At 40.8% G+C, this 22,333-nt stretch overlaps 1 protein-coding gene across 3 annotated transcripts in view; it reads left to right on the top strand.

Annotated features, from left to right (window-relative positions):
• The window catches only part of HPRT1 (hypoxanthine phosphoribosyltransferase 1), a 38,380-nt gene extending 20,428 nt beyond the window's left edge, over positions 1 to 17,952 (top strand). For all 3 annotated transcript variants that reach the window (XM_077889749.1, XM_077889750.1, XM_077889748.1), the window contains exons 4-9: positions 5,904 to 5,969; positions 9,516 to 9,533; positions 11,698 to 11,780; positions 16,421 to 16,467; positions 16,640 to 16,716; positions 17,240 to 17,952. In XM_077889749.1, coding sequence (XP_077745875.1) covers positions 5,904 to 5,969; positions 9,516 to 9,533; positions 11,698 to 11,780; positions 16,421 to 16,467; positions 16,640 to 16,716; positions 17,240 to 17,287 — 339 coding nt within the window. In that variant the 3' untranslated portion in view covers positions 17,288 to 17,952. The remainder of the gene's footprint in view (positions 1 to 5,903; positions 5,970 to 9,515; positions 9,534 to 11,697; positions 11,781 to 16,420; positions 16,468 to 16,639; positions 16,717 to 17,239) is intronic.
• Positions 17,953 to 22,333: the final 4,381 nt, after the last annotated feature.

The following is a 22,333-nucleotide window of genomic DNA, read 5'->3' as shown; positions in this document are numbered from 1 at the left end:
TATACAAGGCCATACAAAGTGGTTCTGTTGAATATGTTTATCTTATGCGATCCTAGTCCCAAACCAGTCCTGGAATGAAAAGCATGAAGAGTGGTTGCAATAACTTCTGAAGGTTTTGAAAACTGTATTTAAAAACACTAGATATTAAATATCAGCACTGACTTCAATTTTTTCTAGTATTATGTTGTGCTAAATTGTGTCTTTGATTTGATTAGAGCAGCACTGACCAATAGAACTTTCTGTGATGATAGAAATGTTCTATGTCGGGACACCTGGGTGGCTCAGCGGTTGAGCGTCTGCCTTTGGCTCAGGACGTGATCCTGGGATCCGGGATCAAGTCCCACATCGGGCACCCTACAAGGAGCCTGCTTCTCCCACTGCCTGTGTCTCTGCCTCCCTCTCTCTGTGTCTCTCATGAATAAATAAATAAATCTTAAAAAAAAGTTCAAGTCTGTGCTGTCAAAGCACTTGAAATATGTCTTGTGCAACAGAGGGCCTGAATTTTTCATTTTATTTAGCTTAAAGAACAGTCAACTCTTGAACAATACAGGGGTTAGGGGTGCCAACCCCCTGCACAGTTGAAATTCTTGTATAATTTTTGACTCCCACAAAACTTAACTACTAATAGCCTACTATTGACCAGAAGTCTTACTAATAACATAAACAGTCAATTAACATGTATTTTGTATGTTTTCTGTATGTTATATGTATTGTGTATCATATTTTTACAATAAAGTAAGCTTGAGAAAAGAAAAGATTATTAAGGAAACTACAAGGAAGAGAAAGTACATTTACAGTGCTGTTCTGTATTTATCAGGAAAATCCTTGTATAAGTTGGCCTGCACATTTAAACCCGTGATATTGAAGGATCAGTTGTAATTGCCACATGTGCTTAATCGCTACTATATTGGATAGGGTGGGAATAGATGATCTAAGGGCCCTCCTTTATTAGCCTCATTTTAATTTTTATTTTTATTTTTTAAGTAAGCTCTAGGCCCAATGTGGGGCTTGAACTCATGACCCCAAGATCAAGAGTCACATACTCACCTCCCCCACTGAGCCAGGCAGGTGCCCCTCACTAGTAGCATGATTTTTTTTAACGGATGATAATAGCTTTTTTTTTTTTTTTTTTTTTGGAAGCAACATGTTCTTTCCAAAAAAAATTCCTAAAATACAGGTCAGTAAAATACTCCCTGGGTGTGTATCCTTCCAGACTTCTTTTTTCTGCATATATTTTTAGAAAATTGGATATCTGCTGTTTTTCATCTGAGATACAGTCTACCTCTGAAAGCATATGATCGTAATATTCTCACTGCTGTTGATATTTGATCAGGGTACAGGAAAATGGCAAAAGGTCAGGATGATCACGATCAGGATGTGCAGAGAAAGCATGCTAGAGTGTGGTGGACTGGAGCCTCGCTGAAGGTAGAAGCAGGGACTTTGCCAATAATTCTGTTCTAGGGCTCTGAAAGAACAGTCCCAAGTTCATTGCAACAAGCAAGCTGTGAGGTGCTAAACTCAGCTTCTTACCTCAGTACGACTTCTAGTCTTACCCTCTTTGGAGCTCAGCTTTAGAGATTGGCCTCTGCATCCTCTTAAAATCAAGGGGTAGTGGAAGGGGAGGTGGGCAGGGGTATGGGGTGGCTGGGTGATGGGCACTGAGGGGGGCACTTGACGAGATGAACACTGGGTGTTATATGTTGGCAAATCGAACTCCAATAAAAAATATACATATAAAAACAATAAAGTCAGCCTGCAAAATCCCCTAAAAAAATTTTTCCTCCTGTTTGTCTCTCTCAGGCAGGTCTTTCCCAGCCCACTCGTGATATGTTTTCCCACAGCTTTCTCTCCTCTTTTCCCAATACCACGCTGCAGTTCTTGCTGCTGCCTGGAGGGTTACAAAGTCCCTAGGGATATACAAATAGGAATAAACAAAGTTCCTTCCTATTTCTCTACTCATCTTTTCACCTAGACTCAAAAAAGGTAATTGGGGGCCCCTGGGTGGCTCAGTCGGTTGAGCATCTGACTTTGGCTTGCATCATGATCTTGGGGTCCTGGCATCGAGCCCCGCATTGGGCTCCCCACTCGGCGGGGAGTTTGCTTCTCTCTTTTAGACAAATAAAATCTTTAAAAAACAAAAAAGAAAGGTAATTGTACATATGAGACTAATGTAATGCTGTACGTTAATTATACTTGAATAAAAAACACCAGAAATCATAACTGCCATCTTAACACTTAAAAAAAAAAAAAGGTAGACAAAATGGAAACACAGATGCTAAGAGTAGGTAGTTGTAGACCCAGAGAGCTTTTTTGGGAATTTTATGTAGTTGATAATGACACTCTGAGTTAAGGACAATTTGGGCTCGCTGGCTGCAGAGAGGGGAGATGGGATGGTAGAGAAGTGGGAAGAGCAATGCGTTGAGGGGGACTGTCCCCTGAGACTATGCCAGTCCCATCATCTTGTTCAAGATGAGGCATGCAAGAGCCACTCAGTAGTATAGGAATAGAGTAGTAAGCTTGTTCCACCCAGGAGAGGAGAGAGGGAAGGTCCTCTGGTGGGGTAATTGATCCGTGGATGCCATTTCTATGCAATTGTGCACTTACACCTGTATTCTAGCACGGTGGACTGTAGCATTTTTCCTAGATAAATTTTTATTAGCCTCCATTGGAAAGGTGGCTGTTGACATGAAAAAAGCCTCGGAAAAGATTTAAGCTAAAAACCTTGGGGGCAAACAGTATGAAGATTTGGACACCAGTGGAGCAACAGTGTCTTGCATGTTTGAAGTTTTCTTTTCTCTTTCTCTATCACCATAGTCTTTGGATCATGTTTTGTTTTTTTGTTTTTTGTTTTTTGTTTTCCATGATTCCATACTTTTCAGTTCTCAGGTCTTTTTATTCCTTTTCTTTTTCTTTTTTCTTTTTCTTTTTTTTTAAAGAGGGTCTTTTGGAATTGGACTGTAATACCAAACTTCTACAGAAGGTGTCACTATCTACTTTGGTATATGGTGTAAATCTTTTACTGTGATTCACTAGTCTGGAAAGCTTCAGGTTTCCTACAGGTTTTTTTTTGTTTGGTTGGGTTTTTTTGTTTTGTTTTGTTTTCTTGATGTTAATTACTTCTCTGTGTTTGAAACTCTGGGTTTTATTTTTATTTATTTATTTTAAAGATTTTATTTATTTATTCATGAGAGAGAGAGAGAGACAGAGACACAGGCAGAGGGAGAAGCAGGCTCCATGCAGGGAGCCCAACATAGATTCGATCCCAGGTCTCCAGGATCACACCCTGGGCTGAAGATGGCGCTAAACTGCTGAGCCACCAGGGCTGCCCGAAACTCTGGGTTTTAAGTTAGACTAAAGAGTGTCTGTAATTTCCTTAAGATGAGAAGTAATATGCTAGAATTTTTGCATATCAGAAGCCATACTTAGATCTGTTTAGTTTGCAACACTAAGTAGTTTTGGCCCAATTGTGTTTTTCAAAAATGATACTCCATAAAAAATGGACATGTATATAGAAGCATATGATGAGAATAGAAGTATATAAAAGTAAAAAGCCTTGTTATCCTCATTCTCAGTACTCAGAGGTATTTGATGTTATACATTTGTTTAGAATGCTGAACAAAAATGGTTTCATAGGCAACACATTGTTCTACTACTTGGTGTTTTTAATTCCCATGGCTCATGTCAGTGTGTATAGATTTTCGGATTTTTTTTTAATGACCTCATGGTATTACCTTGTGCAGATGAATTTAATTTAAATAGGTCCCTGTTGATAGACTTGGTTGTCTCCAGTTTTTCTTTTTTATAAATAGTTGATACACTGAACCTCCTTGTATGTACCTTTGCATATTGGTGAGTATTTTTATAGCACCAATTCCTGGAAGTGGAATTGCTGGAGCAAATGGCACACAGGCTTACAATTTTAATAGGTATTGCCGTATCATTTTCAAGAGAGGTTATGGTTATACCAGTTTATACTTTTACCAAGAGTACTTGTTTACCTCACTTTTGTCAACATTTATCATCAGGCTTGAGTTTTTGCCAGTGTGAATGGGTAAATGGTAGAAGTTCATTGTTTTAGTGTTTCTCAGATTGATAGCATTTTATTTTTTTTTTATTTTTTTATTTTTTATTTTTTTTAATTTTTATTTATTTATGATAGGCACACAGTGTGAGAGAGAGAGAGGCAGAGACAGAGGCAGAGGGAGAAGCAGGCTCCATGCACCGGGAGCCTGACGTGGGATTTGATCCTGGGTCTCCAGGATCACGCCCTGGGCCAAAGGCAGGCGCTAAACCGCTGCGCCACCCAGGGATCCCTGATAGCATTTTATATGTTAGGCCTTCTCTTCTGTGAATTGCCTATTTGTGTTCGTTCTTCATTTTCCTATTGGATTCTTAGTCTTGGAACCCAACACAATAGGAATATTTGTTACAGATCTTTTCTTTCAGTTTGGGTTCATGATATGCCTAGGATTTTACCCTTTCAAAGAATGTGAAAATATTTATTCTGCATTTTCTTCCAGCCTGCTTATGGCTTTATTTTTTACATTTAGATTTTAATCCATCTGGAATTTACTTTTGTATATGCTGTGAGGTGTAGGGATCATACTTTATTTTTTTTCCCAAAATGGTTAACTACTTCATTGAATAATTTGTCTTTTCCTTACTGACTTAAAATACCATCTTTATCATATACTAAATCCTCATATATTTTCAAGTGCTTCTGGGCTGTATTCTGTTCCTTGGTCTCTTTGTCTATTCCTGTGCTGGCACAACATTGTTAGAATTACTGTGGCTTTGAGCAGCCTTGGGTGGCTCAGTGGTTTAGCGCCACCTTCGGCCCGGGGTGTGATCCTGGAGATCCGGGATCGAGGCCCCCATCGGGCTCCCTGCATGAAGCCTGCTTCTCCCTTTGCCTGTGTCTCTGCCTCTCTCTCTCTGTATCTCTCATGAATAAATAAAATCTTAAAAAAAAGAATTACTGTAGCTTTGGTATGGTTTGCTCTCTGGTAGGGGAAGTCTCAGCTCTTTTGTTTACCTGCTCTTTGGCTCCAGTACAAATTATGGTCATTATCACCACCAACTACAGTAGATATGGATGGTTTCCCTTTGAAACTCCTGTAAGGGTTTCTGCTGGAGTCTATGATAACAGAAAACTGGGAACCTAAGAGGTATGCCTGAAAAGACTAATCAGACCTGGTTTTCCAGACTGTTCTGAAGACAACTTGGGCCTGGGCTAGACTTTCGAGGACAGTATTTTTGGGGTTGAGTAAGATACAGACCAGAACATACAACTTTCTTGATTCATGGGATTGGTCTAGGGCCAAAACCAGACATCTGTCGTGCTAATAACTTTCTTCATGGTTCAGAAATCACCATGACCGAAGATGGGTGGCTGCTGTGATACTGCCCATTCAAAATTGTGTGTGCCCTATTTTGAGGACTCTTAAGAGTATCAAATCAGTAATGGCCAATTAGAACTTTGAAATTTTTACTAATCTCTAGTTAAAAGTTATCTTAGTCGTTCATTTCCTGAAACATAATTCTTTTTTTTTTAATTTTTATTTATTTATTTATGATAGTCACAGAGAGAGAGAGAGAGAGAGAGACAGAGACACAGGCAGAGGGAGAAGCAGGCTCCATGCACCGGGAGCCTGATGTGGGACTCGATCCCGGGTCTCCAGGATCACGCCCTGGGCCAAAGGCAGGCGCTAAACCGCTGCGCCACCCAGGGATCCCCCTGAAACATAATTCTTATAGTTTGTATCGTTTAGAATATCCTAAATACTATGACATTTGATGACTAATTTCTTAAATCTTCTAGTTCCTTTTCAATAATTTGAAATCTGTGTACATACACAAAAGGATATACGTATATATTTATATCTTTTTTTTTTTTTAACTAGAATGACCAGTCAACAGGGGACATAAAAGTAATTGGTGGAGATGATCTCTCAACTTTAACTGGAAAGGTATGTGTCTTGAGAGGGAAGAAAAGAGTTCTCTTGACTTCATGCCAGGAGTCAATTAGTAACACTGTGCTTTATCACTGAGGCAGTTTACACAGTTAGTTATGCACTTAAACAAGGCTATTTAACTCTTGGAAGTGACCTAAGTTAGCTGTCTTTCCCTAGGTCATATAGCAAAGAGGCAGCAGAATCCAACATTAAACTTAAAGTCTAGATTGCAAAGGACTCCTGTCTTCCTCTGTGGTGATCTAACTGGGAATTCTTCTTTGAAAGTATATATATATATATATTGGAGAAAAGACCGTCTTCTTTTTAAAAATCAGACTCACAAAGCAAAACATGCAGTGTCTGTAGTATCATGTAGTAGCTGTGAAAGTGTAGGTTCTAGAGATAGGCAGCTTTTTATTTTCCTTAAGTAAACTTTACACCCAACGTGGGGCTCAAACTCACAACCCCAAGATCAAGAGTTGCATGCTCTACCAACTAAGCCAGCCGGGTACCCCAAAATGGGTAGCTGTGATTCAAAGCCGGGCTCAGTACCTTTTCTGTGTGACCTTGGGCAGATTATTATTTAACCTATTTGTCTCTTATATGTAAGATGGGGACGATAATGGCAGCCACCTCACAGTTAAGAGCATTCAGTGAGATAAAGCATATAGACCTCTTAACAGCAGCTTCTGGTATTTCCGAATACTTAGTGAATTCAAACATACTACTATTTTTAAGAAATCTCAAAAAGAGTTTTTTAAATACATCAAGATTTTGCCAGTATAGACAATTGGCAGAAATAATAGAGGTATTAAGATATTTGAGTATGATTCTTCTGATGCATTGAAATGATTTTCAAGTACAATGACAAATGATAGGGTGCTATGTTTTTTCCAGCTGCCAGTTAGTTTTTCACTTGTAAACACTGCCAAATATAAAGGCATAATCTCATAAAAGTTTCATAACAATCTCATGAGGTAGATACTGTTACCCCTATTTTAACCCCTATTTTACAGGTCAGGAAGCTAAGACTCAGCAGATTTGAAGGGCTTATCCAAAGTCACACTGCCAGCAAGTGGTAGAGCTTGAACTTAAATGCAGGTCTTTCTGACCTCAAAGCACTTTTCTTCCTCTGGCTTTTAGATTTTAATATTTGCCACTTACTTGACTGAGTATCTGTTAGGAAACTTTAACCTACAGCACTTGTATCAAATTCTCTGATCCCATGTCAGGGTTTTGCCAAACTAATCTTGTCCTCCTCAACATCTTTTGAAAACTTCAAAAGAGAAATTATAATCTGTTGACTCTTTCCCCTCCTGCCCATCCTATAGACCACTGCCAGACCTATTCTTTCCTTTCAGCACACTTCGCCCATATTTAGAAGTCATTTGAAGCCCTTACTCTTATAACCAGTGTTTAGTGTTGGAAGGGGCCTAGCCTTCAAAGCCTCCTGGGATTCCATTTGACCTTGCCTTTCCCACCCAGTGGTTCTATCCTATTACGTGGCTTTTTGATCTTGAAAGGTCTCTTTCTAAAATAATTTTCTTTTCATGATAATCACAGTAGAGCACGTTTATGTAGAAAAAAAATCAAGACATCTCAGGTGAAGTTATTTCTTGGTGGTGAGATTGTGGGATTATTTAGACTTTCTATTTCAGTTTATCTTTTTGGGACACTGTGTGCAGATACATAGGTATATAAATATTTTCTCCTTTTCCAGTTAGTGGTTGAGAATATGAGCTTTGGACCCTGAAAATACCTCTTTACCACTTGGCTAGTTTTATGACTTAAGGCAAATCACTTGACCTCTGAGCCTCATTCTTTTCACTTATGAAGTAAGGATGTAGCTATTTGACATAAAATAAGCTCTCAATAAGGGTAGGATTTCTCATTCGTTATTTTTTTTATTTTTATAAATTTATTTTTTATTGGTGTTCAATTTGCCGACATATAGAATAACACCCAGTGCTCATCCCATCAAGTGCCCCCCTCAGTGCCCCTCACCCAGTCACCCCCACCCCCCACCCACCTTCCCTTCCACCACCCCTAGTTCGGTTCCCAGAGTTAGGAGTCTCTCATGTTCTGTCTCCCTCCCTGATATTTCCCACTCATTTTTTTCTCCTTTCCCCTTTATTCTCTTTCACTATTTTTTATATTCCCCAAATGTCATTCATTATTTTTAAAACAGTATTGAGATCATACTCCAGATGCTACAATTTTATATCGGACAAATATGTAATCTCTCTGTATTGTACTTGATTTGTACAAACTCTCTCATATTATTAGAAGTCTATGATTATGACATAATCAAGATCGTGCAGCTACTTAGTATGCGAGTTAAGACTAGAATCCAGTTTCTCTGTTTCATAATTCAGTGCTGTTTTCAAACTATCACTCTATCCCATGGAACACATTGCTGCAGCAGTGAGCCACAGTTAGGATGAATGTTATTCTTCAAATGTGCTAGCTAGGGTAGAGAAAATGTAGGAGAAATAATCACATAGTAGGTGGTGAAACAATTATTGGTCCATTAATTGATTATATTCAGTTTTACTAAAGATTGAGGTTGCAGTATCTTGAAAAGACACAAAGTAGTTGTGATATGAGGAAAAGTGATAATACACACTATAATAATATTATGTATATTGTAAAATAATAGCAAAAGTATTTCTCAGCCAGAGTGAGGTTTAAGAGTCTACTATTTCTCTCTTGCAACCCTGTGGATCTTGTGCGCCCTACCTTGGTAGCCACTGTCTTAGAAGAATATGTAGAAGGTTAAAGTTTTGATGCAATAAGTATGTGACCAAGAAATAAGAACTACAAATACACAACATAGCATGAATCTTTCTTGTTACAGTGATTATAACCAGTATGTGAAATGTTACCTTGTTCCTATAAGAAATGTGAAATGTTACCTCATTCCTATAAGAACAGATAAGGACTCTTCTTTACCTTGGAGGTAATTGTTAGATGGTTTTTCCTGTATGGGCTCTTCCAGCTATAAAATCCTGAGAGGTAGAAATTGGTATGAGGGTTTATGGTGGAAGGAACCATTGGTACCTTTCTTTAGTTGAGTTCAAGAATATGAACACATCCAGAAAATACAGATCAGTTTCAGCCTAATGAGAAAATGGGTTTTGAATTGGAGTCCGTATGGTCAATTAAGTGCATGATTTTTCAGTTATAGTACAAACCATCATAGTTATAATGTTAGAGTTGAAAGATACATACTAGTTCAAGTCCCTTATTTTACACATGATAAACTGAGGCCCAGAGAAACTTCATGATTTGCCTAAGATAAGACTTCTGTTTAAAGTAATGAGAATTTGAAAAATGAACATATAGGTCAAATTTTATTTTTAAAAATTATATCACAGTGAAGATTTCATATTAAAGAGTTCCAAATTCTAGCAGATAGTCTGTTGTTTAAATCCGGGTTTGATATAGGAAACTATCTTAAAAACAAGAATTTGGATAATGAGTTTGTTAGGATGTGATTTGAGTTATAATTGGAAACACTGTCTGATTCATTGCACTGATTTTCATTTCTTTTTCTTCTAGAATGTCTTGATTGTTGAGGTAAGTTCTACATGCTTTTAATATGCAGTTTATGATTTTCTAACTTAGTATGCACAGTCCTAAAGGCAGTCCAGGGAAAGAAATTCCTCTTCATCAATTTTAATGGTGGGCTTGTGTTATAAGGGAGTGAGATTTTTTTTTTGTAAGAAATACTTGGTAATTTCTCTTTATTGGATAATTTATTGGTGATTTGTTGGTATATTTCTTACTCCTCTCTTTTGTGCCTGAAAGTTTTTTCTTTCTTTAAAGTTGATATATATCATTCCCATGCATGTTTTTTTAATACTTCTATTGCGTGTATGTATCCATATGCAAAACATATTTTGTGACTTAATACTTTACATAGTGCTGCACTATACATATTCTCTCTTCCATCTTGTTATTTTCACTCACAGTAAGTTCTGAGGTTATTCATGTTGAGACGTATGTAGTTGGCTTAAAATGCAAAATAGCATTGCAGTATACAAGTCCACCAATTTATTGCCCTATGAATAGGGCAAGTCTTCCATTTTTCATACTATAATAGGTCTGCTGAGAGCATCCTTTTGCAGTACTCGGCCTGCACTTGTGTGAGTTCCTTCTATATATAGGCTTGACTGGATTGTAGAGTTGGTACATTTTCAATTTTGCTGTTATTGCCAAGTTACTCAACAGAGTGGTTGTATGCTTTATACTCTTACCAGTGGAGTGAGTTCTCATTCTTTATGTAAAATGTTTAAGGCTTAAGAGCACCAATAACCCTTAATTCATTTTTGTTGTTATAAATAGAAACTTAAGCTTATGGATCAAAAACTAAACAGGTGATACTGTTTTCAAGGATTCATGTACATAAATATCCCTGAGAACTGGTTGCTTGGTGGTTGTTGTTGTTGTTGTTTTAAGTAGGCTCCACAGCCAGTGTGAGCCCATTGCAGGGCTTGAACTCTCGGCTCTGAGCTGAGATTAAGAGTTGGATGCTGGGCAGCCCCGGTGGCGCAGCAGTTTAGCACCACCTGCAGCCCAGGGTGTGATCCTAGAGACCCGGCATCGAGTCCCACGTCAGGCTCCCTGCATGGAGCCTGCTTCTCCCTCTGCCTGTGTCTCTGCCTCTGTCTCTCTCTCTGAATAAATAAATAAAAAATCTTAAGAAAAAGAGTTGGGTGCTTAACGGACTGAGCCACCCAGGCACCCCTGGTTGCTTGTTTTTAAATGTAGATTCATTAATTCCACTTCAGATCGATTTTGTTTAAGGTAATGCCGCCAAACAAATGACCACAAACTTAGCAGCTGAAAATAGTACATGTTTAGTGTCTAGGCTTTCACAGATCAGGAGCCTGAGTACAGGTTACCTGGGTCTTCTGCTCAGAGTCTCATCAGGTTGAAGTAAGGCTGGAGCTCCTTTCTTACCCAGAGCTCATGATCCTCTTCCAAGTTCATTTAGGTCATTGGCAGAACTTAGTCATTGTGCTTATAAGACCAAGGGCCCCATTTTCTTGCTGGCTGCTCTCCGGGAGTCACTCCCAGCTCCTGAAGCCAACCTCATGTCCTTGCATGTGGCCTTCTCACATGGCAGCTGACTTCAAAACCAGTGGGAAATCCTCTGTCCAGTATTCTAGAGTTACCTCATATAATATAACTAAGCACAGGAGTGACTGTCCCATTACTTTCTCAGGTTGTGCTCACCCTGGGGGTAGAGAGTTATTATGGGTGTGTACACTAGGGGACGAGAGTCTGAGGGCCACTGGAATTCTAACCACCACAGCCCAGGGATCTACTTTTTTCACAAGTCTCCAGCCCTGATGTTTCTGATGACTCACAGACCCCTCTTTGTGAAGCACCACTTTATACCATCTGTGGAATATTTTCATTGAAGAACATTAGGGTTCTGGTTTAAGAAGTATTTTCCCAGTTAGGTTTGTTTTGAATAATGTCTTACTTTTGAATAAATAGCTAAGATTCATTTTCATATACAGTCATTTTATATAGTAACACCTTATTAATTCGGATGCTTTCAAGATGGTATAAAGCAGTGTTTCTCAGAGTGTGGTCTATTAACCATCTGCATCCGGGAGGGGGCTACACTGAAAAAAATAGCATTATTCTATTTGCACATGGGATTTTAGTATTTTGTGTTTATATGACTCCATTTTATTTGCTATTTAAATGTCTTGTTTTTTCTTAAAAGGATATAATTGACACTGGGAAAACAATGCAGACTTTGCTTTCCTTGGTCAAGGAGCATAATCCAAAGATGGTCAAGGTTGCAAGGTATGTATATGACATTTTAACAGGATATTTTCTTCATTTGAAACAGGATTAAGTTATTGCTTCTTTGTAAGTGTAAATGTTCTCAGCTTGTTTCATCTTCAAAAAGTAACATGATCTCAAATTTAAGACTCCTTAAATGTCCTTTGTAAATGATCTTGTCATGTGTTAACGAAGCCCTTCATTGCAGTCATCTCTTTGCTTAATACTGTTAACATTTGGTTTCCAGCATGGTAATAATGTCAACTTGTCCCGAGTAGCATGGCAGAAGATTCGGGACTTTTCTTGAAGAATTGAGACCAAGGATCCCAAATTGGGGTTAGTAGGTAGTAGGATGGGGGTGGGTTCTGAGGATCCAGAGCTCCTGCAGTTGAATGATGTTGTGTCGACATATGTCATCCTCACCTCCAGGCCCTACCTGTGCTGTTTGGCTTTTGCTTTATTAGTTCTACCTTTGTTTCTAATTTAATTATAATTATACATAATTATAATTGTAGCTTTAATCCCTAACAACTCTGAGGTAGAACTGTTACTCCCACTTTACGCATTAGGATAGCAAGGCATAGGGAATTGTCCAAAGACACAGTGCTGAGCATTCTGTTTGGGTGAGATTTGAACCAGGGCAACGTGGCTTACGGTTCATGCTTTCTCACCTTAAGATTTTTTTTTCACCTTAAGATTTTGGTAGGGTAACACCTAGGGTGGTTTTTTAGACTTTGGCAATTTTATCTTTTCTTTTTAAATCTTTGGCCACTCTGTAATTTTGGGATAGGGGTCAGATAGTAATCGAATTTTTTTCCTAAATGGTTATTTGGTTTTGATAAACCCCTTTTAAAGGGGCAAAATAGGGATCCCTGGGTGGCGCAGTGGTTTAGCGCCTGCCTTTGGCCCAGGGCGCGATCCTGGAGACCCGGGATCGAATCCCATGTCGGGCTCCCGGTGCATGGAGCCTGCTTCTCCCTTTGCCTATGTCTCTGCCTCTCTCTCTCTCTCTCTCTCTCTCTCTCTCTCTCTGACTATCATAAATAAATAAAAATCAAAAAAAAATAAAGGGGCAAAGTAAAAAAATAAAAATAAAAAAATAAAGGAGCAAAGTATCAAATATTGAGCATCTCTGAATCAGAGTGAGCCTTCTGATGAATCGTATGTCAGCAGTTTGTCCTTTGGGGCTTTCCTGATAGCTGATGCGTGTGTGTGTCCCTTTCAGTGGGTTTGGGACAAGTGTGACGAGAGAGTATCTATTAGTGATGCATTCTAGAGCACTGAGTAGCTTCCTCTGAACCAATCAGTGTACTTGCTTATTTCTCTACATGCCCTTTAGGATTTTCAGTGTCACTCTACTGTGGCAAAGGGTAGTCTGTAACCTCTTTCCTAGGGTATGGTGTGGAATTGAGATAGACTGCCTCATGAAAGATTTTGTGTGGCAAGGTGTAGAGTGCTCAGAGAGTACTTAAGTCCTTTCTTAGTGATAGGGTTGGCTAAGTCGGTGTTTCTTAACCTTTTTTTTCTTAATCCCTCCCTCACCATTAGATTTTAATATCACAGATATATATCCGTTATGGTTTGTGTGTATTTGTGCTTGATACATAAAGAGAGTAAGCATGGCAGCTTATTCTGAGTAAGCTTACTCTTTTTATTCAGTGCAGGTTTAAGAATGACTAGATAAGCATTTTATTTATTTTTTATTTTGATTTATTTTTAAAAATATTTTATTTATTTTTTAAAAGATTTTATTTATTTATGCATGAGAGACACAGAAAGAGAGGCAGAGACACAGGCAGAGGGAGAAGCAGGTTCCATGCAAGAAGCCTGATGTGGGACCCGATCTTGGGAATCTGGGATCAGGCCCTGAGCCGAAGGCAGACACTCAACCGCTGAGCCACCCAGGCGTCCCAATTTTATTTATTTTTTAATATTTTATTGATTTATTTGACAGCTAGAAAGTGCACAAGCCGGGGGAGCGGCAGGCAGAGGGAAAAGGAGAAGTAGACTCCCTGCTGAGCAGGAAGCCCAATGTGGGGCTCAACCACAGGACCACAGGATCATGACCTGAGCTGAAGGCAGATGCTTAACCCACTGAGCCACCCAGGTGCCCCTAGATAAGCATTTTAAATTAAAGAGTTCAATTAAAAATTTAGACTATTAACTGATAGGAATGTCAAATGGAATGGCTGCTTTGGCAAACAGTTTGTCAGTTTTGTGAGAAACTAAACATGTAGCTGCCATACAACTCCAGCACTTGCATTTATCCCAGAGAAATGAAAACTTAGGTCCTCACAGAAATTCATATATGCAAGCTCATGGCAGCTTCATTTGTAATAGCCCCAAACTGAAAACAACCAAAATGCCCTTCAGTGGGTGAATGGCTAAACACACTGCAGTATACCCTTCCATGGAATCCTACTCAGCAGTGTGAAGGAACACATTATGGATCTACCCAACAACCCCGATGAGTCTCAAGGGAGTTGTGCTGATAAAAGCCAGTCTCGAGGGGTGCCTGGGTGGCTTAGTTGGTTAAGTGTCCAACCCTTGATCTTAGCTCAGGTCTTGATCTTTGGGTTGTGTGGAGCCTACTTAAAAAAAAAAAGCCAATCTCAAAAGGTTAACTACTATATGATTCCATTTATGCAACCTTCTTAAAGTGACAAAATGATAGAAATGGAGAACAGATTAGTGGTTGCCAGGGGTAAGGGAGGTGATGGGGGTGTGTGACTATAAATAAAGAGGTAGCGAGAGAGAACCTTGTGTGATGGAAAGCCCTGTATCTTGAGTGTAGTGGTGGTTACATGAATCCACATGTGTGAAATTGCACAGGAGTACACACACACACACACACACAGAAATATATGTGGGTAAGACTGGTGGACTCTTGATAAAGTCAGTTCCCCAAAGTCCCTGACTTGGTTGTGGTAATCTACCAGTATGTGAGCTGGTAGTATTGGAGGAAATTGGGCAAAGGGCACATGGGACCTCCCTATGCATTTTTCATGACTTCCTAGGAATCTATAATCATTTCAAAGTGAAAAATTCAAATAAGCTATTAACATTGGACTTTATATCTGCTTAGTAACTTCTAATATAGGCATAGCTCGTTTTATTGTGCTTTGCTTAATTGCACTTTGCAGATATTGTGTTTTTTTTTACAGATTGTAGCAACCCAGCATCGAGCGAGTCTATAGGTGCCATTTTTCCAACAGCATTTGCTCACTTCATGTCTCTGTCACATTTAGATAATTCTTGGAATATTTCAAACTTTTTCACTATTATTATATTTGCTGTGGTGATCTGTAATCAGTGATTATGACTCCTGAAAGCTCAGAGGTGATGATTAGCATTTTTTAGCAATAAAATGTTTTTAAATTAAGATATGTACATTTTTTAGACATAATGCTATTGCACACTTAGTAGACTGCAGTATAGTGTAAACAACTTTTGTGCACTGGGAGAACAAAAAATTCCTTTGACTTGCTTTATTGTGATACTTGCTTTATTGTGGTGGTCTGAAACCAAACCGGCAAGATCTCTGAGGTATTCCTGTATAGTTTATTTACTTAAACAAATTGTAAAAAAAAAACAAACAAAAGGAAACCTATGTCTGTGTCCCATTCTCAGCAATTCTCATGTAATTGGTCAGCGGTGTGGCCCTGGGTATCTGAGTTTTGTTTTGTTAAAGTTCCCAGGTGATTCTGATGTGTAGCTAAGGTTGAAAATCACTTTATGTCCTTTCTAGCTTTATTTTTTAAGATTTTATTTATTAGAGAGAGAGCAGAGTGAGAGAGTGAGCACGAGCAGTGGGGAAGGGGTGGCCAGGGCAGAGGCAGAGGGAGAAGCAAGTTCTCCCCACTGAGCAGTTAGCCAGATGAAGGTAGAGGAGGGGGCTCCGAGGGGGCTTGATCCCAGGACTCTGGGATCAACACCTGAGCCAAAGGCAGACGCTTAACCCACTGAGCCACCCAGACACCCCTGTCCTTTCCAGCTCTTTAAATATATTTATCTAAGAAAGCATTAAATCCTAAGTTTTAGTGGGACTGCCCTTGACATATGTAAAGGCTATCAAAACAGTGTCAATAGCTTTTTTTAATGGCTGAAAAATCTCAACAGGTAGTACACACTTGGGTCACAAAAACTAGCTTATGTTAGAGGTGGCTTATCCCTACTGCAGTTTTTGCTCTCAAAAATAAATACTAGCTCTTCCAGCATGCTACTTATTTTTTAGCTTAAAGATCTCTATAAGCCACGTATTAAAAGTCTGAAAAGGTGATGCTCACATCTCCTGCACCCATTTGTAGTTTTAGGATTGGATTTCCAGGGATTCTGAAACTGCTCATTGGTACTCCCCATCCATTCATCCTTCAATTCACTGCCCCTCAATGGGTGCATTAGTAGTCCGGGTGTAGCTCTTAGAACAGCCTATCGTGTTCTGGGTGAGGATCAGTCAAGGGCCTCCTCTGTGGTGTGAACCTACTGCTGCCTCTGCCCAGTGATCCCTGTGGTCTAGCTCCCCGTGTCAGTCTTTCTTTGGGTGTGTGGAAACCGACCATAGTATTCATGCAGGTAAAACCATGTTCTAGAACATTAATGTTCTCTTTCTTAATGCCCTGTCATAGCTCCGTATGTCACATGTTACATTTTGTAATTAACAGCTTGCTGGTGAAAAGGACCCCTCGAAGTGTTGGCTATAAACCTGACTGTAAGTGAATTACTTTTCTGTCAATCATTTAACCATCTTTAACCCGAACAAGTTTCATATGAAATGGCTTAGAGTTACTTTAGAGAGTATTTGTAGAGAAGGCACGTTTGTAAGCATTAGATTTGAAAATGATATTTTCTGTATCTAAATGATGACTTATGATTCTTTTTAGTTGTTGGATTTGAAATTCCAGACAAGTTTGTTGTAGGATATGCCCTTGACTATAATGAATACTTCAGGGATTTGAATGTAAGTAATGCTTCTTTTTCTCACTCTCATTTTTCAGAACCCATATAAAAATTTACGAAAGAGAAGAATTGTTTTCTCTTTCCAGCACCTCATAATTTGAACAGACTGGTGGTTCCCATTAGACACATAAAGCTGTAGTCAAGTGCACACGTCCTTAGAGCTGGAAGTTGGCCAGGCTGGAGTGACACTTCTTGCTGGCTGCAATAGTTGAACAGCTTTAATATACAATAACTGTCCCATTATTATTTCCGATGATAGATGTGGTCATAAGTAAGGAATAAATGAACTGGTTTGAGGCTTTTCACTCACTCTCCTTCAAACACCTGCCTCTGCTGTGTAGGCACGAAGCCTGAGAGTGCGTTTGGGCACCCAGGCAAGGAAGGTTAGGAAGACCACAGCAACCTGTGTTCAGGAAAGACCCTGCAGCACCGTACAGTTCACGCAAGCCATGCAGACTGCTCTTCTTGCCTTTCATTTCAGAATACGCTTTTCTAATGCAATTTTCTGGATTTTTATTTTATAGCATGTTTGTGTCATTAGTGAAACTGGAAAAGCAAAATACAAAGCCTAAGATGAGAGTTCAAGTTGAGTTTGGAAGCATCTGGAGTCCCATTGAATTCATATCATCGGTAGAATGTTCTAGTTCTGTGGCCAGCTGCTTAGAGCTTTACTGCATGTATTCTCTCAAGAATTTTATCCGTTTTGTATTTTAGAAATGTCAGTTGCTGCATTCCTGAAGTCTTTATTTGCAATATGAGCTTATAGACTATCCATTCCCTTTGGGTGGATTGTTGTTTGACTTGTGAATGAAAAAAATCTCTTAAACCACACCACTATTGAATGAAAATATTGAAATTGTATCTGTAAGAAACATTTAAAGAGGAGATATATTAGTTTTTTAATTGGTATTTTAATTTTTATATATTCAGGAAAGAACAGAAGTGATTGAATATTGTTAATTATACCACTGTGTGTTTAGAAGAGTAAGGAGCAGTCAGTTTTCATATCAATGACAGCATTTAAGGTATTGTTCTGTTGAATAAAACATATGACCTGGAATTATTTTACTGTTTCAGTAGTATTACCTGTATTTTCTCACTTGTTTGGATGATTTCCGGTGAATCTGTGTCAACAGTTCCTTTTAAATACAAATCAATAAATTCCAAAAAACTTTACCACATTTTGAATTCTTCAGTGTAAAAATCCTTACAATAAAGGCTGTCTCTTTAAAAGAAACTATGCATACCTATCATTTCTCTACAAATTAACCTAGTGTCGTGTTCCATCGGTCACCTTTTCCTTGTCTGTTAAGTTTTAGCAGCTATTTTAATTGTAACCTTTACGAGCACAGCAAATAGTGATTATCTGGTAGAATGGGTTGGTGGAGCTAGTGAAGTTCTTTTTTTTTAGATTATTTATTTATTTATTCATGAGAGACACAGAGGGAGGGAGGGAGGCAAAGACACAGGCAGAGAGAGAAGCAGGCTCCATGCAGGGAGCCTGACGTGGGACTGGGTCCCAAGACCCCAGGACTGAAGGTGGGCTAAAGGTGGCTGAAGGTGGCGCTAAACCGCTGAGCCACTGGGCTGCCTGGCTAGTGAAATTCTTACCGACGTCGGGGACATTGATTTTCAGACCCACAGTATACTTCATTACATGGCACCGTGTTAAAATAACATGGCTTTCTCTTGAAATTCTGTTAAATCATTCAGGTCGAGGTCTCGCGCACATCTCAACAGTTTGCAGACAGGTACCGCTGCTTTCTTTGTGTAGGTAATACCTTGCTGATAAGAACAGCACTAACAAAACCTTTTGTTTTCTGGGAGCTGGATGAACAGTTTTAAACCAAAGCTCCCGGTGGCCTCTGTGCTCCAGGTGAGGCGTGAACCGGCAGCCTCGGGAGCCATGGAGCTCCATCGATGCCTTAAAAAGTTTGCTGTCATTCCCAGTAGCAAAGTAGGGAACTTGAGGTAATAGTAGTAATTTGTTACAGCTCGGAACTCCCTGGTTTATCAACCTTTTCACTTTTGTTATCTCACTTCATCTTCATAACCCTGTGACATTGGGGTTGGTGTTGGCACACCTGGGGGTGGCGGTTGCCCTAACTCCTGATTCCTCCCCTCAGCCCCTCCCCTCCCCTCCTGGTAGGCTACCTACCCCTTTAGCTGCCTCCTACCACCCATCCCGCTTCCCTCCCCTTTCCAGGTGTGCTTCCCACCTTCTGTTAGGTCGAACCATGTGAAATGACCATTCTTGTAGATAAAAACAACAACAACAACAAAACTGTTGGCTGTTGGCAGTTTCAAGTGGCGTAACCTAAAAACATGCATGTGATTTACATTTTTATGTATGGTTTACTGTTGGTCTCCCCACACTACATCTTCTAGAATGTAAGCTCCATAAAGAAGACAAGAATTTTTTCTGTCTTGTCCACTGACGTATACTCAGTCTTGATGATCCTGGGAGCTCAGATGATGATTGTTGAATGAATGAGTAGCTAAGAGCTCTGGGTTAGACTGCCCTGGCCTTTGCTTCTTATTACCTCTGTTACATTGAGGTGCTGGCTTTGGGACCTGTTTTCTCAGCTGATAAATGGGGACAACACTCTCTTCACAGGCATTTTGTGAGCGGCAATTAGCTGTCCTAGTGCAGGTTAAACAGGATGGTGGCCTGGGACCTAGCACGTGCTCCATAAACTGTAGTTGATGTTGAAAGAAAATGTTTTGAGGAGTAAGGGGCATAGATAGTGAGTGGCAGAGACTTAAACAGATCTGTCTGATGCTTGCTACTCTAGCATGAGGACACTTGGCTGTTTCTCCGGACTCACTCGAACTCTAGTTTCTGATTAGGTCATGTTTTAGCTGATTGTCCCACCCATCAAGAATCCCAGCTAACAGGAAGGAAAGGCCTGGGAAGCGCATCCACTTATCTCAGAAGGAGACTTCCTCAGACCTTCCTTCACCTGCCATTGGGGTGCACGTTTCCAGTAATCTAATTTCCTTAACCAACTTGTAACAGATTATACGTAGTACATTTCTAGGATGGCGGAAGGAGCTCACTGACAGGAGCAGCAGTAATTTCTGGAGTGACAGTTGATCGAGAGAGGAAAAGTACTAAACAGAAAAGAAGCTAAAGCCTCCTGGGGCCACTTAGTCATTTAGCCTGGGAGCAACAGGTCACAGAAGTCACATGTCCGTAATCCCCGGGGCTGCACTTTCATTAGTCTCGTGTCAGGGATGTTCATGAGGAAAGGAAAATGAAACTTCATTTGCTTGCTATTAGGAGATAGGGAAACATGGAGTCTGTTTTAGGGATCTTACCATATAAGGTAATGTAGGTGCTTAAAGGAGAGTTAAGCCTTGGTGACCTAGAAGATTCGTGTGTGCCAAACCCTCCATGTGTTCCCATGTTGTGAACATAAGGGCTTATATGTGAAGATCGTATATGTCACACCTATAAACATGGGTAGGTCCCCATTTTAATTCAGTGTGTGAAGATATGTAGATCATCTGACCTTCTGCTCATTCGTTAGCTTGGGAAGTTAGTAAATGTCCTTCCCTGCATTTAAGATTCTAGAAACACACTGAGCGCCCTCTGGATGCTAGGTACTGGGGAGGACAGGCAGGGTTCCTGGTGTGTGTGTGTGTGTGTGTGTGTGTGTGTATAGCGTGGTGGGACCAGACACCAGGAAGGAGGGCCAGGGCCAGACCTGGGGTGGTGTGCTGGGCTGTGGCAAGGAGCATGGATTTTCTGCACTCTGCTGTGCTTGGCACCGAAGGGTTTTTAAGTAGAAGGTTGTGATTAAGATTTTATTTGCAGTTTTAAAGGCCTAAGAATCTCCCAGAGCAGTTCTGAAAGTAGGTGTGGGGCTTCTGAAATAAAACCAGCACCATCAGGGGTCACAGCTCTCTTGTGGTTGTTCTCATGGGTGTGTTACATGTGGTGCTGAGTGCTTCATATCCATTACGTTTACTTACAGCACATTTCACAGAAGAGACCATATCAGAGGTTCAGTTATCAGGTTAATTAATTGGGGGGAGGCTGCCAGAGACAAATTGGCCACCGTTTCTTCCCTGAATGACTGCAGTCCTGTCTCCAGGTCCCATCCTTGCCCCTGGACAGACCCCCACATCGTCTCAATGCAGCAGTCAGAGCGAGTCTAAGGAAGAGGTTGGGTCTGGCTCAGATGCTTCCTGTGGCTCCCGGTTTTGGAGTGAACGGCCGGTGAAAGGTCCTTCCAAGGGTGGATGATGTGCTCTTCCCCGCCTTGCTGCCCAGGCACCCTGGCTATGCCACCACTGGAAGCATGCTCAGCTCACCCTGGAATTGCTCATGTGAGTGGCCACCACTCCCTTCACTCTAGCACTTGGATGGCTGCTCTCCCCACCCCCCACCTTGCCCCCCTATGCTGTAGGCCAGGCCCTCTTTTCTTACTTGAGGTCTACTTGATTTTTTGGACAATAATCTTTTAGAAATAGAAATCAGAGATGCCTAGGTGGCTCAGTCGGTTAAGCATCTGCCTTCAGCTCTGGTGGTCATCTTGGGGTCTTGAGGTTGAGTCCAGGGTGGGGTTCCCTGCTCAGTGGAGAGTCTGCTTCTCCCTCTCACTCTGCCTGCTGCTACCCCCGCTTGTGCTCTCCCTCTTTCTCTCTCAAATGAATAATATCTTTAAAAAACTTTTTTAAAAACAGGTTATATCACTTGCCTGGTTAACACTTGAAAACTCAGGCTGACCCGTGGCCACTCACATCATTTGTCCCTCCTTGCTCACTTCACTTCAGCCCCACTGCTCTTCCTGTAGTTCCTCAGAGCTGCCGTTACCTCCCCCTTGCCTCAGGGCCTCCGTTACAGCTGTTCCTTCTGCCTGTCACTCAGTTCCCTCAGATCAACCGGGCTGGTTCACGTTCATACCCTTCCCCGATCTCCTGCTCTAACAGCCTCAAAGTCACCCTCCATGACATGACTGTTTCCTCGTGATCCTCAGCACCGTCAGGTGGTCACAACGGTCCCCACAGGGCAGCTGCAGCTGCTGCTTGCCGTAGACTAGGCTGGGAAGGTAACTGCCCAGTGGGTGCGGACAGTTTATTCCCCAGCAGGAGCAAGATCAATACAATGCAGCTGCGCTGCATCCCCAGTCCCACGGGGATGGCGCCCAAGTGGAGAGGACAGAAGACACAAATGCTAGTTGCCCTGCTGTGGAGGAGCCACCTCCATACTCCAGCTAAATGATTTTATGGCCTGCAGCTCTAGCCTAATTCAGGAGGCAAGGTGGAAGGTCCCATGCCTGAGCCCAAACCAGGGAGGCAAGTGAGAACCTGCCTCATGCCAGAGCCTGCGAGATAAGGATGAGGATGACAAACAGCCTGGGGACAGCTCCTCACAAGGCTGCTTGCCTCACCTTGTTCCTGGGAAGGGTCACAGGGTGTTTGAGACGTGGGGCAAACGGCAGTTGACTGTTTGCATGACCAATGTGGTGACATCTGTGGCAGAGCTGTTCCCTTTTAAGCACCTGACAAATTGATCTTTCTCTGTTTCTTGCCACTCTTCCCTGCTATGTCTCCAACACCTACAAGATAGCCTGGAAAAAGACCAGTGCTCAAGAAGTATCTATTGGATA

Source organism: Canis aureus, chromosome X (assembly GCF_053574225.1).
Source record: "Canis aureus isolate CA01 chromosome X, VMU_Caureus_v.1.0, whole genome shotgun sequence".
NCBI classification, from domain to species: Eukaryota; Metazoa; Chordata; class Mammalia; order Carnivora; family Canidae; genus Canis; species Canis aureus.
This window is presented reverse-complemented; position numbering and strand designations above follow the sequence as displayed.